Source organism: Eretmochelys imbricata, chromosome 14 (assembly GCF_965152235.1).
Source record: "Eretmochelys imbricata isolate rEreImb1 chromosome 14, rEreImb1.hap1, whole genome shotgun sequence".
NCBI classification, from domain to species: Eukaryota; Metazoa; Chordata; order Testudines; family Cheloniidae; genus Eretmochelys; species Eretmochelys imbricata.
Window position 1 is genome coordinate 20,240,240 of NC_135585.1, and position 15,961 is coordinate 20,256,200.

A 15,961-nucleotide genomic window follows, 5' to 3' on the forward strand; every position below is an offset into this window, starting at 1 on the left:
TCTAGCCCATCTGGCACAGAAGCATGATCTTATTACACAGAAGATTCCTGTGTTGTGTTCCGGTATATGAATCTGTCGAGCCCTGCAATCAGAAATGAGCATGTAACTTTGAAGGGGAAAATAAATGTGTCCATCAAGAGCAGTGATGTTTCAGAAAATGTCTTAAAAATTAGTGGATTTTTATTTTTTATTTTTATTCCATACACAGACCCCAGAGTTCTCCCTCCCATAGAGGAATTCCACTGGTAAAACAGGACTTAAAAAGGGCTCTTATGTCTTTAAAGGCTCACTTAACCTTTGATCTTTCACTACGTCACTTTCAGGTTTAACTTTAACCAGCTTCTTGTCAATTAATTTCATTCCACTCAGATCCATACTACATATGGGGGGCAGGAGGGTGGTTGAAAAATTCCTGGCAAGCATCCAAATTGTGTTAATCGGCACCAGCTCTCTATTTTTTATTATACTGATACCAGAGAGCAATGGGGAAATTCTGAAACTAAAGCAGAGCATCTGATTTACCATATCGTTTCATTAACACAGGAGCATGAATGGGTGACCTATTGGAGAATGTCTACCCTACAGACCCTGGACTAGCTTAGCTATGATGGCATAGGTCCTACTGTAGATACAGCCTATCCTGACAAATGGAGTTTTTCGGTTGATGTAGGAATACCCCCTCCTGGAACGGTGTTAGCTGTGTTGACAAAAGCCCTCTTCCATAGACATACCTGCATTTATACTGAGGGTATTGTTGTCACAGGTGTTTCAGTCAGAGCTGTGGTTTTTTCACAGCCCTGACCAATGTAGCTATGCCAATATACCTTGGAAGTGTAGACCAACCTTTAGTAATATCCTGTCAACTTTAGATTTACATCTTATATGAGGATTTCTTTCTTTCTAACTGAAACAGCTTTTTAAAAAAAATATTTTATGCATAATTTCATGTTCCCCTCAGCCTGTAGCTAGCACATCATTCAGGGAAACTGAAACTTATTGCTACTACCAAGATGTTCCAGCACCTCATCAGGGGAGGGAAGTGGCTGAGTCATCAATTTCTGCTGAATTTAATCTTGCTTTAAAATAAGTTTTCCAGTCCTCCTGATGATAAAGATAACTTTGTGAGCTGTCTTCCTGAGTCTACAGACACACTGCTCCAATGCCACTGGTACTGCTCATGGCTATTTTATGCAGCAAGGAAGAGCAAAGTTAATACTCTGGTCAGTTTCACTATTACTGTTCAGAAATCTGTAGAACAGACAAGATTCGTGTCCATATTGCACTACTGCTGCTCAGGGAAGGCAAGAGTAGTAGTGGTGGAGCTTGTTATAGGAAAGCAGGAAGGAAAACTGGATGCTATGCTATGGGCAGAATATTCCCTTCCAGCAGCTAAAAGATGGGGGAGCGTCAAATGTTTGAGAGTTTTACTAGCCAGAGGCTGATATAAAAGATGGAATTGCTCATTTGGGTCCAGGAGTAACACTCTGTGGAAGTCCCAGAACCCTTCTGTTTTCCAGCAGCTGGGAGATTAGCTGGGCTACTCAGCAGGGCACACTGCCCGTGGACCTCAGTGGTAGTGGGAGCACCCCCTCTTCAGTTTTTATAGACCTCAGGCAAGTACTGCCTTTGGACTGGTAAAAGCTACATGCTCTGTCCATTCAACTGGTAGATGCCTGGGCTGTTCTAGGTCACTTGTGTGGAGATGATGATTGTGCAAGGGGGCAGCTGCTATGCACAGTGAAGCAGAGAGGCATGAACTGTGGGATAAATAAACACATGGTTTTTTTTTTTTTTTATGGTTTCATATCAGTGTTTTGTGTACACAACAATTCCCACCAGCTCAGTTCACTTTTTAATTGAGTTGTGGGGAAGAGAAGCAGAGAAATAGCTGTTGAAGATTCGCCTCTACAGCAAAATGAAACAAAATAGTATCCGTTCTGTGGAAAAAAACTTCTGCTAAGTCCTGCCCTCTGGGGTAGGAACAATGCAAGGGGTTTAGCTAAAAATTCAGTCTGCACAAGTAATTTTAAGCACAGAAGAATATTTATTATGTGCAGCCAACTCTGCTCCAAAGGGCTAATTGCAGGCAGGCTTAATAGGAGTTACAGGAATGGGGGTGGTGCAACGGCTGAGGCGCAAGAGTGTTGATCTGAATTCGTGCCCCTCTTGTAATCAGCCTGGCTGAGGCAGGAAAGTCCCGCCCCTGCTTGGCTGAGTCAGGCCTGCCTGGGTCTGAGGCTGGCGCAGAGCCTCTTTGAAGGCTTCCCCTGGGAATAGGTGGGCAGAGAGGAACAGGGAATGAGTCAAGTTTCATCTCTGCCCTCCTTCCCGTGTGTGTGCGTGCATGTGTGTGCAACCCCTTGGTGTGGGTGTGTACAAGCCCTTGCTCAGGGCTGAGCCCAAAGGTGCAATTTAGCACTGTGTGTAAAGCTGCTTGAATAAAAGAGCTGTTCTGCATTTTCTAAATAAATGCATGTTTGTGCATCTAGCTGGCCTTTGATCTGTTTTAAGTTGTTGGATCTGTTGGAGTGTGTGCTGTGGCTGTGAACAGCAGAATGAGGTTAGCTTGCCAATTTTAAAAATAAATAGTACTGAAGATCCATCGTTGCTTCTGCCAAGTGAAGTTTCATTTTGAAAATGACGTTTAAAAACCAGGCTCATTAAATCCCTTCATCAGGAACTGCTGATGTAAACCTGCTTCTTCGGTACTTAGAACTTTAATGCTGTCTTGGAAGAAGTTTCTGTTAAAAGTTAAATTCTGATTTAGGCGCTCGCATGGATTTTATATTTCTCACAGTGCAGAGGTCATTGTGTCTCCAACAATAAGGTTTAGATTGTGCTTCCCCAACCCCTTCTCTCCGGGAAGGAAGTGAAATGAACTCAGGCCTCTGGGCACAATCCATGACACAGCATCTTAAAGTCTGAATTTCATTAAACTTATTTGCAGGTTAAATTACTCTTGGAAAATTAAATACCATAGTTCCAGTCCCTGCCTAAGGCTTGTAGATTTGTGTATGTTGAACTGAACGCTGAAAGCAAGTTAAGCCAGAGAATCAGAGCTGATTTTTTTAACCTTGTCTTGCTGTACTTTTATTGTTATAGAAGATAAGTGCCCTCACTTTCATTCTGTTAATGCAAGGCTAGATATTGTCTTATTTTGCTTTTTTGGCAGTGACCCCTTTGTGTAGACACCGTTCTGGAACCATAATACCCAAGTTTCAGCAAAAGGCTCATTTGTAAACTCTTTATGCATGCTTTAGTGCAGGGGTGGGCAAACTACAGCCCAGGGGCCACATCCGGCCCTTCAGACATTTTAATCTGGCCCTCGAGCTCCTGCTGGGAGTGGGGTCCGGGGCTTGTGCAGCGTCCCGGCACACATGGAGCGGGGCAACTCCCAGAAGCAGCAGCATGTCCCCCTTCTAGCTCCTACGTGTAGGGGCAGCGAGGAGGCTCCGCACACTGCCCCCGCCCCAAGTGCCGTCCCCGCAGCTCCCATTGGCTGGCAACCACAGCCAGTGGGAGCTGTAGGGGCAGCGCTTGCAGATTGGGCACTGCGCAGAGCTGCCTGGCCACGGCTCCGCGTAGGAGCCGGAGAGGGGATATGCTGCTCCTTCCGGGAGCTGCTTGAGGTAAGTGCCTCCTGGAGCCTGTACCCCGATCCCCTCCAGCACCCCAACCCCCTGCCCCAGCCCTGATCCCCCTCCCGCCCTTCGAACCCCTCGGTCCCACCCTCCTGCACCCCAGAGCCTGCACCCCCAGCAGGAACCCTACCCCCCACTCACACTCCAACCCCCTGCCCTAGCCTGGAGCCCCCTCCTGCACCCTGAACTCCTCATTTCTGGCCCCACCCCAGAGCCTGCACCCCCAGCCGGACCCCTCACCCCCTCGTGCACCCCAACCCCCAATTTCGTGAGTGTTCATGGCCCGCCATACAATTTCCATATCCAGATGTGGCCCTCGGGCCAAGAAGTTTGCCCACTCCTGCTTTAGTGTCATGATTGACAAGATTCAGGCCCCAACCATTGGTTCATTGACCTACTATGTGTGCCAACTGTTAGATAATCATGGGCCAGCTGTAGAAGGGAGGCATAGTGTTTAGTATCATGACCTTTGTTCTGGGCTGCCATTTATATCTCACTCTGAGGTTAGCTGCTCTGTTCAGCTTAGCCCTGCTTAATGACATAATAACTCCCAACAAAGACTGTGAGCTGAATTTATCCCACATGTGACTCCATCAACTGCAGTAGAATTCTGTACACAGGAGTTTTTCCCAGTATGTCAAGTGAGTGACTCTCCTCTTCTGCTGGTGAAAGAAGCAAAGTCATTCTCAAACCTGCATCCTGATGTTATTTAGCTGAGCACATGTTCCACTGCAGTATGTTTGTTATACAGTTTAGAACTTTCATAGTAAAACATTAGTATAGGAAAGTTGCAGTGTTTGCAGAGTTTCATGTAATACTATCCAGATAAGAGATGGGAAAATGCCATAAAGCAAGGGAGTGAGGAGATGGCTCCTTTGTGTCATGTGGTCAGGAGTCATTAACTTCTGCCACAGCTGTGGAGAAGCTCTCTACGTTAGACCTCCATATTTTCTCCATCATGTGATTGAAATGTGATTTTTGTGGCTGGAGGTATTGTCCAAAGTGCAGGTGGCTTGGATTTAGTTCTGTTGACATGAGATCTGTTTGCGTCAGATTTAAGATGACTGCCCTTTCACAATTCGCATTGACGCCATTTCAGACCGCATTTTGGGATGGGGTCAGGCAGGTCTTAGAATCCAGATCCAGAACACTGATGGGAGGAGAAGAGTTGAGGGCTTATCTAGAGCAGCACTTCAGACTTCTGTGATAAATGATGCAGTTTCCCCCTCCTTGTGTGTTCCTTCTCCACCACCCCTCAGGCTACACGGTGGGTTACAGCTCCCCAAACCGAATGAGAGGTAGATAGTGTACTGGTTGATGCAGGTACAGTCATAGGCTGGTAAATGGAACACTTGTCCAGAAACCTCAGCTACCACTGTTGCAGAATAGTGGCTTTTTGGATTGAAGTTCATTTCCTGGGAAGATGTTGAACTCTTCCAAAAGGAGCCTAAGAAGGCCTTGGGAAAATTAACTTAAGAGCCTGCTCTGACTCGAGCCAACAGGAGTGGGATTGGGCCATGGAATAGGAATATTTTGTTTCTCAAATACTCCACCACCAGCAGAATCATTGGGACAAAACTCATTTTGCTGAGTCTTAAGTAGAAATGACTCCGTGAGGAATGCATATTAATCAGTGGCCACATCTGTGCATTTTAAAATTAAGTTTAGATCACAGGAATCACTGATGATTAGTATTTTGAAGCCGTTTGTTCCATGTGGATTTGGTGCTGACATTCCCTGGAGACTGAAGTCCTCTGGTGGGGCCCCAAAATAGGCACAGAGCATATTGCTGCTGTGCAGAATTGCCTGCACTCCACTAACCCTACCTGGAAGGAACACCTCTAGGAGTATAAGGGACAGTTCAGTCTCCCAGGGCCCCCTTCAGTCCTTGCTCTGTCTGCTGAGACTGCCAACAAGGGGGGCAGTGGTGACAGTGGTTTTCCTGGGCTGAGCTTGACTAGTAGGCATTATTATTAGGAATCATGTTTATGTGATAGCGCCTAAGGACCAACAAAGAGTGGGACCCCATTGTGCTAGGCATTTCACAAACAAAGAGCAGAGAAGTCCCTACCCTGAAGAGTTTGTGATCTAAATAGACCAGACAGACACAAGATGGGGAAACAGGCTGTTAACACACAAGCAGAGTGATGATCAATGTGATGGCAGCAAATGTTAGGTTAGTTCCGTAGTTTTTGGGGGTCTGTGTTTAGTTAGGAGGGATAAGAGCTTCAGCAAGGCTTGGGTTCTCCCAATGGGTTTTAAAGTTAAAGCTAGTGTTCGTCTGATTTATAAATAATCCTTTGAAGGGTTGTTATGTGAGAGAATGCCATCTTCTGTGGGAATGGGAAGTACAAACAAACCACTGTTGCCCTCCCACTGCACCGCAGGCACGCACTCTTACTTCTTGAAACCAAAGGATATGCCTCCGTAGAGTGGTTTTCTGCAAACACTTTGCATTAAGCCTTTCCATTTCTGCCTAAAGGGGAACCCTGTCTGCTTGCCGTCTACCAGCAAGGTTCTTGTAAATTTCAACATGCAGGCTGCTGATGTAATAGGGCAGGGGGTGGCACTGAGGTGGACTCAGTAACCAGACATCTTGGGCTTGTTGAGGGGATGTCTCATGAGAAGCTGCAATTTTTCACTACTGGACACCTGGCCTAGGCAAGATGTTTAACGATGAATGGTTGGACAAAAATACAAGTGTGGCTGAAGATTCTGCTTAGTCACCGTGGTTTGGAAATTCCTATCATTGGACTAAAAGAAAAGGAGTACTTGTGGCACCTTAGAGACTAACCAATTTATTTGAGCATGAGCTTTCGTGAGCTACAGCTCACTTCATCGGATGCATATCCACGGTATGCATCCGATGAAGTGAGCTGTAGCTCACGAAAGCTCATGCTCAAATAAATTGGTTAGTCTCTAAGGTGCCACAAGTACTCCTTTTCTTTTTGCGAATACAGACTAACACGGCTGTTACTCTGAAACCTGTCATTGGACTGATTGTCCTCTGCTTTGCCTCTTGTGCAGTTATTTGCCTCTATATTGAAGGGGTATGAAACAGACATTCTGATCTGGTAGCATTTGACACCTACTTTGCCCAGGTGTAAACACTGAGTTATGGAACAAGGCATGGGAGAGTCGAGATGGCTGAGGATAGTTATTTATAAAACTTATGATACATTATTGTAGGTAACATGGGTTGTATGTGTTCTGAAGGGCCAGTGTGAGGATTCTGGAGGGAAGCAGATTATTAGGGATTTCATCTCAAAATGTAATCTCTTCTGAACCATCACTTCCCTCAATTTTAGGTAGTAGCAGCAGCTCACATATGGCCATATGCATTTTGGAACTGCTACACATCAGGGGAAGAGGGGCGGCTGCAGCTGTAGATTTGGCAGATCCCAAAAGCTGGCTTTGGGACTCAACTAGATTGTTCCCCAGCACCTGCCCTTGACTCTTTGGCTCTCTAAATGGTGGGAACACCAGTTCTTTATCACAAGATGCTGTATTAAAATCACACTTGAATCTAGTCTCTGTGTCGAATGATATCTCTTCCAAACCCATTCATCTTTACTTCCTTTCCAGCACATGCTGTTGGGAAGCCCTTTGAGCTTAGAAACACCAAGCAGTGATCACCTGCATTTGCAGTTTATCAGCAGTCTCTCTCTCTCTCCCCATGGGAAGGACAGAGAGACAGGTTCAACAAGTCTGCTGGCCAACAAGTGCAGTCTATTGTTAGTATCACCATGTCCTTCTCAGTAACATCAGGTTCAGAGGGCAAATCGCTCAAAGCAGCTGGGACATGACTGTTAGCTTGTGAGGAATGATGTAATTACATCCCCCTCTGCAGTGAATTGAATAGAGAGGCCTTCAGAGGCACAGACCTGGGGGGGCTACCTCAGGTTACTTCAGGTCAGGATACTGTCAAAATCCATCAGAGGAATTCCCAATAGATTTGGCAGCCGACATGCACAATGCAGGCATTATGCCACGAGCGCTTTAGTTGAGTTACAGGCATCTGGGCTTTGGAGGGAACTAATAAAATGTTGCTTTTTTCTTCTGCTGCTGCATGAATTAAGGCTTGTTGAATTAATGAATTTTAAAAATCAAATTGGTTGAAGTTTGGGGTTTCTTTTGTCTCTAGTTCTGATAGCTCAGTGTTGAAAGTGAAAGAACCTAGTAAGCCACAGAACTTAGTCAGTAAGCAGGGAATGCAATGTGGAGTGTGGGTAGAATATCGTCCTGCTATGATTTTGATGCTCTTCTCTAATAACTGTGCAGGTTTCTTCATAAAAGAACTTCAATCAGATCCTAATTCTCCTGGGACAAAATAAGTGTTTTGCATTTTTGATGTAAATAAATATGCTGTCCACATTGTAGGATGGGGTCAGGGTGTGCATGGCATTCTGGCCTTGGATGGAGAAAACGTGGCCAGCCAACAGCCTGTATCAGATGTTAAGTATGGTAATATGTGTAAGTCAGCACTAATTTAACACATCGTACGTGTTATTCCAGGAGTGGGCAAAGTCTTTGTCCCGAGGGCCACATCTGGGTATAGAAATTGTATGGCAGGCCATGAATGCTCACGAAATTGGGGTTGCAGTACAGGAAGGGGTGAGCGTTCTGGCTGGGGTAGTGGGCTCCGGAGTGGGGCCAGAAATGATGAGTTCAGGATGCGGGTGGGGGCTCTGGGCTGGGGCAGGGGGCTCTGTCTAGGGGTGCGGGCTCTGGGGTGGGGATGGGAATGAGGGGTTTGGGGTGCAGGAGGGTGCTGTGGGCTGGGATCGAGGGGTTTGTAGGGCGGGAGGGGGATCAGGGCTAGGGCAGGGCGTTGGGCACCGGGGGGGTGGCTCAGGGGTGCAGGCTTCTGGGGGTGCTTACCTCCAGCAGCTCCTGGAAGCAGCGGTATGTCCATCCTCTGGCTCCTATGTGGAGGTGCGGCCAGGCGGCTCTGCTGTGCACTGCCCCGTCCACAGGCTGCAGTTCCCGGCCAATGGGAGCTGCGAGGGCAGTGCTCGGAGCTTCCTGGCTGCCCCTATGCATAGGAGCCGGAGGAGGGACATGCTACTACTTCTGGGGGCCGCACAGAGTGGCCCCCAACCCTGCTCCCCAGCTGGAGTGCCAGAACAGGGCAAGCCCTAGACCCCGCTCCCCAGCAGGAGCTCGAGGGCCAGATTAAAATGGCTGGTGGATTTGGCCTGTCAGCCATAGTTTGCCCACCCCTGTGTTATACCCTAATAAAGCACATGTTTTTAAAAAATCCACAGACATTGACTCCTCCCTGTGATTTCTTGCTCTTCATGAGACTGTATGAAATTGAACTTTCCATTTTAATGACTGAATGTATTCTGCCTTTTATGGTCAGTTGGCCTCAGCAAGGATCGGTGTCTCTCCCCGGGACCCCCACCCCAGTCACGCACACTCATTGCACAGTAGACCTGGTGGTCTGAATGCAAGTGACAAAAAGGCGGTAGGGAGGTGTTCTAGAATATTGTGTTGTCACCAGGGATGGTGCTACAAGTAGTTCTGAATGTGCTGCCTCACCACCAAACTACGGTGAGTCAGCTTGGAGCTGGAAAGGAGTTCTGAGTAATGGTTTAGTGGAAGGTGCACAAAGCACCCCATTTTGACCTAGAATCAGAGGCGGATTGGGGGTTTATGGGGCCCCTGGGCCAGAGCAAGTGGGGTCCCTTCCCCATCCCTTCCATATGCGGTCCCCCTGCCCCTCCCCCTGTGTTCCTGCCAGGAAATGGGGTCGGGGCACGGGGGCTTGCTTGGTGCTCCTGCTGGGGAGTGGGGTCAGGGTGCCCATTTTGACAGGGGCCCCACAGTTGGCCTAGTGGCTAATCTGCTGCTGCCTAGATTTGAAAGGAAAAAGTTAATATGGTGTCCATTCTTCTGAGAACCCACTGTTATCAGGACCTGGTTCCGTATTTCAAATATACTAACAAATGTCCTTATCTGTACTACTACCATTAGACTATTAAAATGAAAAGAACCTTTAATGTATCATTTTCTTTTCAGATCTAATGCTCTTATTTGGATTGCACTCTGTTTTGAGAACTAAAATGGGCTGGTTGTTCTCATGTGCAGATATTTTGTTTGGGTTTGTAAGAGCTACAGAGAGATAACTGGATCTAAACACACAACTGTTTTCACTGACATTTTACAAATCATCACAGCTTTTCCATTATCAGGTTTTGTAAAACCTAATACAATAAAATATTTTTTTGGTCTGGACTCCCTAACTTTGTCACATGCACTGAATTGGGGCCATAGCAAACTGTGTAATACTTAAGCGTGTTCTTAAGTTCCATTAAAATTAATGGCATTAAAGTACGCGCTTAAGTGCTTTGCTAAAGAGGAAGACCAAGGACAGAGTAGGCCTGTTACTCAATGAGAGGGGGAAAGACAATAACAGAAAATGTGGAAATGGCAGAGGTGCTTAATGACTTCTTTATTTCGGTTTTCACCAAGAAGATGGTGGCGAGTGGACGTCTAACATAGTGAATGCCAGTGAAAATGAGGTAGGATCAGAGTCTAAAATAGGGAAAGAACAAGTCAAAAATTACTTAGACAAATTAGATATATTCAAATCACCGGGGTCTGATTAACTGCATTCTAGAATGCTCAGGGAGCTGACTGAGGAGATATCTGAGCCATTAGCAATTATCTTTGAAAAGTCATAGAAGATGGGAGACATTCCAGAAGTCTGGAAAATGGCACTGTATTTGCCCATCTATAAAAAGGGAAATAAGGACAACCTGGGGATTTACAGACCTATCAGCTTAACTTATGTACCCGGAAAGATAATGGAGCAAATAATTAAACAATCAATTTGCAAACACCTAGAAGATAATAAGGTGATAAATAACAGTCAGCACAGATTTTTCAAGAACAAGTCATGTCAAACCAACCTGATAGCTTTCTTTGTCAGGGTAACAAGCCTGGTGGATGGGGGGAAGCAGTAGATGTGGTATATCTTGATTTTAGTAAGGCTGTTGATACTAAAAGAAAAGTACCGTCTCATAAACAAAGTAGGGAAATACAACCTAGATGAAGCTACTATAAGGTGGGTGCATAACGGGCTGGAAAATTTTTCCCAGAGAGTAGTTATCAGTGGTTCACAGTGATGCTGGAAGGGCATAACTAGTGGGGTCCTGCAGGGATTGGTTCTGCGTCCAAAATATTCTGTTCAATATCTTCGTCAATGATTTAGATAATGGCCTAGAGAGTACACTTATAAAGTTTCAGAGTAGCAGTCGTGTTAGTCTGTATTCGCAAAAAGAAAAGGAGTACTTGTGGCACCTTAGAGACTAACCAATTTATTTGAGCATAGCTCACTAAAGCTTATGCTCAAATAAATTTGTTAGTCTCTAAGGTGCCACGAGTACTCCTGTTCTTTTTACTTATAAAGTTTGTGGACGGTACCAAGTTGGGAGGGGTTGCAAGTGCTTTAGAGGATAGGATTAAAATTCAAAATTATCTGGACAAACTGGAGAAATAGTCTGAAGTAAATAGGATGAAATTCAATAAGGACAAATGCAAAGTACGCCACTTAGGAAGGAACAATCAGTTGCACATGACTGCCTAGGAAGGAGTACTGTGGAAAGGGATCTGGGGGTCATAGTGGATCACAAGCTAAATATGAATCAACAGTGTCATGTTGTTGCAAAGAAAGCAAACATCATTCTGGGACGTATTAGCAGGAGTATTGTAAGCAAGACACGAGAAGTAATTCTTCCGCTCTGCTCCACGCTGATTAGGCCTCAACTGGAGAATTGTGTCCAGTTCTGGGCACCACATTTCAGGAAAGATGTGGACAAATTAGAGAAAGTTCAGAGAAGAGCAACAAAAATGATTAAATGTCTAGAAAACATGACCTATGAGGGAAGATTGAAAAAATTGGGTTTGTTTAGTCTGGAGAAGAGAAGACTGAGAGGGGACATGAGAACAGTTTTCAAGTACATAAAAGGTTGTTACAAGGAGGAGGGAGAAAAATTGTTGTTCTTAACCTCTGAGGATAGGACAAGAAGCAATGGACTTAAATTGCAGCAAGGGCAGTTTAGGTTGGACATTAGGAAAATCTTCCTAACTGTCAGAGTGGTTAAACACTGGAATAAATTGCCTAGGGAGGTTGTGGAATCTCTGTCATTGGGGATTTTTAAGAGCAGGTTGGACAAACACTTGTCAGAGATGGTCTAGATAATACTTAGGGCTAGCCTACACTGACAGCGCTAAAGTGCTGCCATGTGGCTTGTGTGATCACAGCAGAGTGTTGGGAGAGAGCTCTCCCAGTGCTCTAAAAAAGCCACCTCAATGAGAGGTGCGGCTCCCAGTGCTGATGCACTGTTTACACTGGCGCTTTACAGAGCTGAAACTTGCTGCGCTCAAGGGGGTGTTTTTTCACCCTCCGAGTGAGAAAGTTGCAGCTCTGTAAATTGCCAGTGTGGACAAACCCCTAGTCCTGCCTTGAGTGCAGGGGACTGGACTAGATGACCTCTTAAGGTCCCTTCCAGTTCTATGATTCTATAGATCAGCCTATGTTAGTTTTGCTAGCTATCAGAAGGTTTGGAGGTTTGGTCTGGATACCAATCAAAAGAAATTGTGCTAGAAATCTCCCATTCAAGCTTTCTTGTGAGACTTCAACTATTTCTTGCCTTTGGCTGGGTTGGGTACAGTGCTTCCAAACTTGACTGAAAAGTGGAATGCTATAAAATAGCACAAAAATGCTGAGTATGGGAAAGTGTGTTTCGGTTTGGTTGTTTTAATTGTAATCCTCAGAAGTTCTGTTTAGTTCATGTCTTTGGATAAAGGTTCAGGTCAGGACCATTTTATCAAAACCACTTTGCCTGTTTTCTTAGTCTGTAGCTCTCAAGAATTTCACAGCCTGCTTTGAGTTATTCTCTCAAATCTCTCCTGCCCAGAAATGTGCATTTTGTGTTCCAGTTAATCCTATTAAGCAGTGTATTACATGATGTATTAATCATTCGACTGGTAGTAGTAATTATTCTCTTTGGATCACTGCTTTGATGGGACCTTGGAAAACAAGACAGATTTGCTGTGTTTTACGTTGAAGAACGGTTCTGCTGTCTAAAATAAGAAGTATAAAAGTTAAGCATTGAGGAAATAGCTAAGCCAGGGAGCCTTGTTCATATTTGTCTAAATGTACCTCTGAGTCCAATGGATGAATTTGCTATCAGGGTTGAAAGTTGGCAAATCTGCTTAGTAAATGTTTCAGATGATGATTTTGGGTGACTTTTAATTTGCCGTAATCTCGGATTGTCTGACCAAGTAAACTTTGCTTTTTAACACTTAGACTTGTCTCCATTGTGTGATCTCCATTTAGCTGTCTTAGCAGTTGTAATAATCCAGAGAGAATAGTACAGTTGATATTTTTTCATTTTTCTTACTGATATTCAGGTGCAACCTTAAGATCACATCAAACAACAAGAACACGCTCTGATTCTCAAGCATTCAACAAACAGACTTAATTAGTATTGCTAGATAGTATAGACCCTGATAGTAAGCAAATTCCTTCACTCAATAGGGTATTATAGAAACATCTGTACTGCGACTACAGTACCTTCTCTTCAGAAGTAGCTGGCTGAGTACAAAGAGGAGCCACATTCTTGCATTGATTAGATTACTGTAGATACTCAGATATTTCTAGCAGTACAGGAAATGGTCTTTGTACTACTTGAGTTTTAACAGATATGGGCTTGAGTTTCCATTCTGTCTTGATGTCTTCAAACACATGCTTCCCCCCCTCCCCACCCCCTGGGGCAACATACTGGATCTTTGATCTGTTGTTAGGCTAAATGGCTTGAGAAGTAACTCAACTACACTTATATAAATTATAGAAAGGAAGTTTTGCCCTAATACTTTAAATCCAGTGTGATCTTCAAAGCTTTTACAAGGGCTTTGAATTCTACAATGGATCATACTATAAACATACCCATAATACATTGCATCTGCACATATATATGTATTGTATAAACCCTCTTAAAGTGTATAGATACATAGATATCTATCTATATGTATCTATAATATGTGTGTGTGTGTCTATACACTTTAAAAGGGTTTATACAGTACCTATAATACATACACAGTATAATTACTATATAGTGAATCTCTTAAAAATTCCTCCTGGAATATACGTTAATCTTAAAGGTCTGATCCTGCAAGGTGCTGAGCAGTGAGCACATTCAGTTCCCACCGGCTTCAGTTGGGTTGTTGAGCATTCTCAGCCACTTGGGTGACTGGACCCTGCATGTTTACTCATTTGAATGTAAGCCACTTGTTTGCTAACACAAACAGTTCCACAACTTGTCTTCCAGTCTCTCATTATCTCTGCCCCCTTTCTTTCTAGCTCCCTGCCGTCCCTGCAGTGATACAGAAGTCCTCTTGGCTGTCTGCACTAGTGATTTCGGTGAGTTGTTTTTTTCTTCTCTGCTGCTGCTCCCCCATCCACTCCCCCTTACTATGGTGGTTGCTGGATTTGGCTACAGAAACTGCTGCAAACAATGATTAAATTTAAACACCAAATTGCAACAAACAGGGAACTTTCACCGGTTTCTGTAAACAAACTGTGGGCAAAGGGACACACAAAGAACCAAGAGAGAACATTTTTATGGGAGGAGACATGAAGGGCCTCAATTAAAGCCATTGTACTTGGCTAGCTCTTTCTATAGAGGACAAAGAGAGACCTAGCAACAATAATAGAGGTAGAAGTTCAAAGGTTTCTTGGGGGCATGCAATAGGATTTTCCCCTTGATGTACTAAAGTGGGCCACTAACAAAAGACCAAAGCTGTGTTCTTTTCAGATTTCTGAAGGGGGAAGTTAATGTTCAGCTAATAGCAAAATGTATTGACCGAGAGAAACATGAATTTTCTGAACATGCTTTTTACTGTGGTGTAACTTTTTTCTTATAATTATTATGTTACTATTTTTAACGCAACTTTCTCATGCTTGAATTTAAAGTAATAGAAGCAAGTGGGCCTGTGTAGTCCAGGAGATGGGCTGCAAAGATTATAAATATCTCTCTTAGTCATTTGAACTTACTAGGTCACATTCAGAGGTGATGTAAGTGGATGCTTATATTGGCGCTGAACTTGGATCCAAGCCTCCCAAAGCAGTTTCATGTAACCCTCCCTTTATTTTGTTTGTGTCCTAGTTGTCAGGGGTTCCATCCGAGATGTAACAAATGAGGCAGAGCAGCAAGAATCTGTAATAGATATCAGTGCAAACAAACTTTACAGGCAGAAGAGCAAAGTCTTTCAGCCCACAGAGGAAAATGGGAGCTGGCGGGGACAAATAAAGACCCCACTGGAATGTGGGGTGAGACCAGGAGATGGAGACTTCCTCTTCACGGGACGCATGCAATTTGGGGAGGCCAGGTTAGGCTGTGCCCCTCGTTTTAAAGACTTCCAAAGGATGTACAAAGAGGCAAAGGACAAAGGGCTAAACCCATGTGAAATTGGCCCAGACTGACGCCCCCTGTTTGGCTGAAGATTGCTCTTAGCGCTTGGCCGGAACTAATTCCTGGCCCTGGTAAACGCTCTGAACAAAACGGTAATTAACTGAAAGCATGGAGAAATCTGGTGTGCAGAGTGAGAGCCACGCGGAATGTGTCCATGGAAGCAACAGAGGTACGAGCTCAGAAGGCTGCCAAGCAACCAAGGCTGGATTTTTAACCCATCTGGTCCCTATGAACTAAGTTATTATATTTTTTTAGCAACTTCCTTAGGAAAACAAGCAAACAGAAAACTCCAATGTCTTTAAAAAACCCAATGAAAATCAACCTGCCTTTGTATCTTTTTAATACTAATGTTTAAAATGTCTTAAGCTGATGTAGCATTTGGTATGGTGTATTCTGTATAAATGGTCGAAAATGTGATAGAACATGGTAAAATCATCTTAACATTGATGCTTTGTAAAAAGCTTGGTGTACAATTCGAAGATGTTTCTTATGACAGAAATTTATGGAGCCAAATTCCTCTTTTTTATTTGAAAGAATGTACAATCACCGCCTGCAATTTTTCGTTCAGGCTGGCGAATAGTTTCCATTCCAGAGAAATAAAGGTCCCTGGATTTGACCTACATTGTTTCGACTTTTATTCTCCTTCTCCATAATTGTAGCCTCCACAGGTCCAGATGTGCATGTGGATCAAGCGTCCATATGCTATAGATTACTGCTTGCATATTTTTGTGGCTGCTGAAGCCCAAGTGCCTATGTGGGGTTGGGAACTGCAGTGGTTTTCAAAGGGGGAGTGGGATCTATTTTTGGAGATTTCTTAAAGAAACATATCCCAGGCAA

At 44.3% G+C, this 15,961-nt stretch overlaps 1 protein-coding gene across 1 annotated transcript in view; it reads left to right on the top strand.

Moving 5' to 3' along the window:
* Positions 1-15,740, top strand: part of METRNL (meteorin like, glial cell differentiation regulator) — a 34,839-nt gene extending 19,099 nt beyond the window's left edge. Inside the window, exons 3-4 of the mRNA XM_077833424.1 lie at positions 14,014-14,073; positions 14,819-15,740. Coding sequence (XP_077689550.1) covers positions 14,014-14,073; positions 14,819-15,135 — 377 coding nt within the window. The 3' untranslated portion in view covers positions 15,136-15,740. The remainder of the gene's footprint in view (positions 1-14,013; positions 14,074-14,818) is intronic.
* Positions 15,741-15,961: the final 221 nt, after the last annotated feature.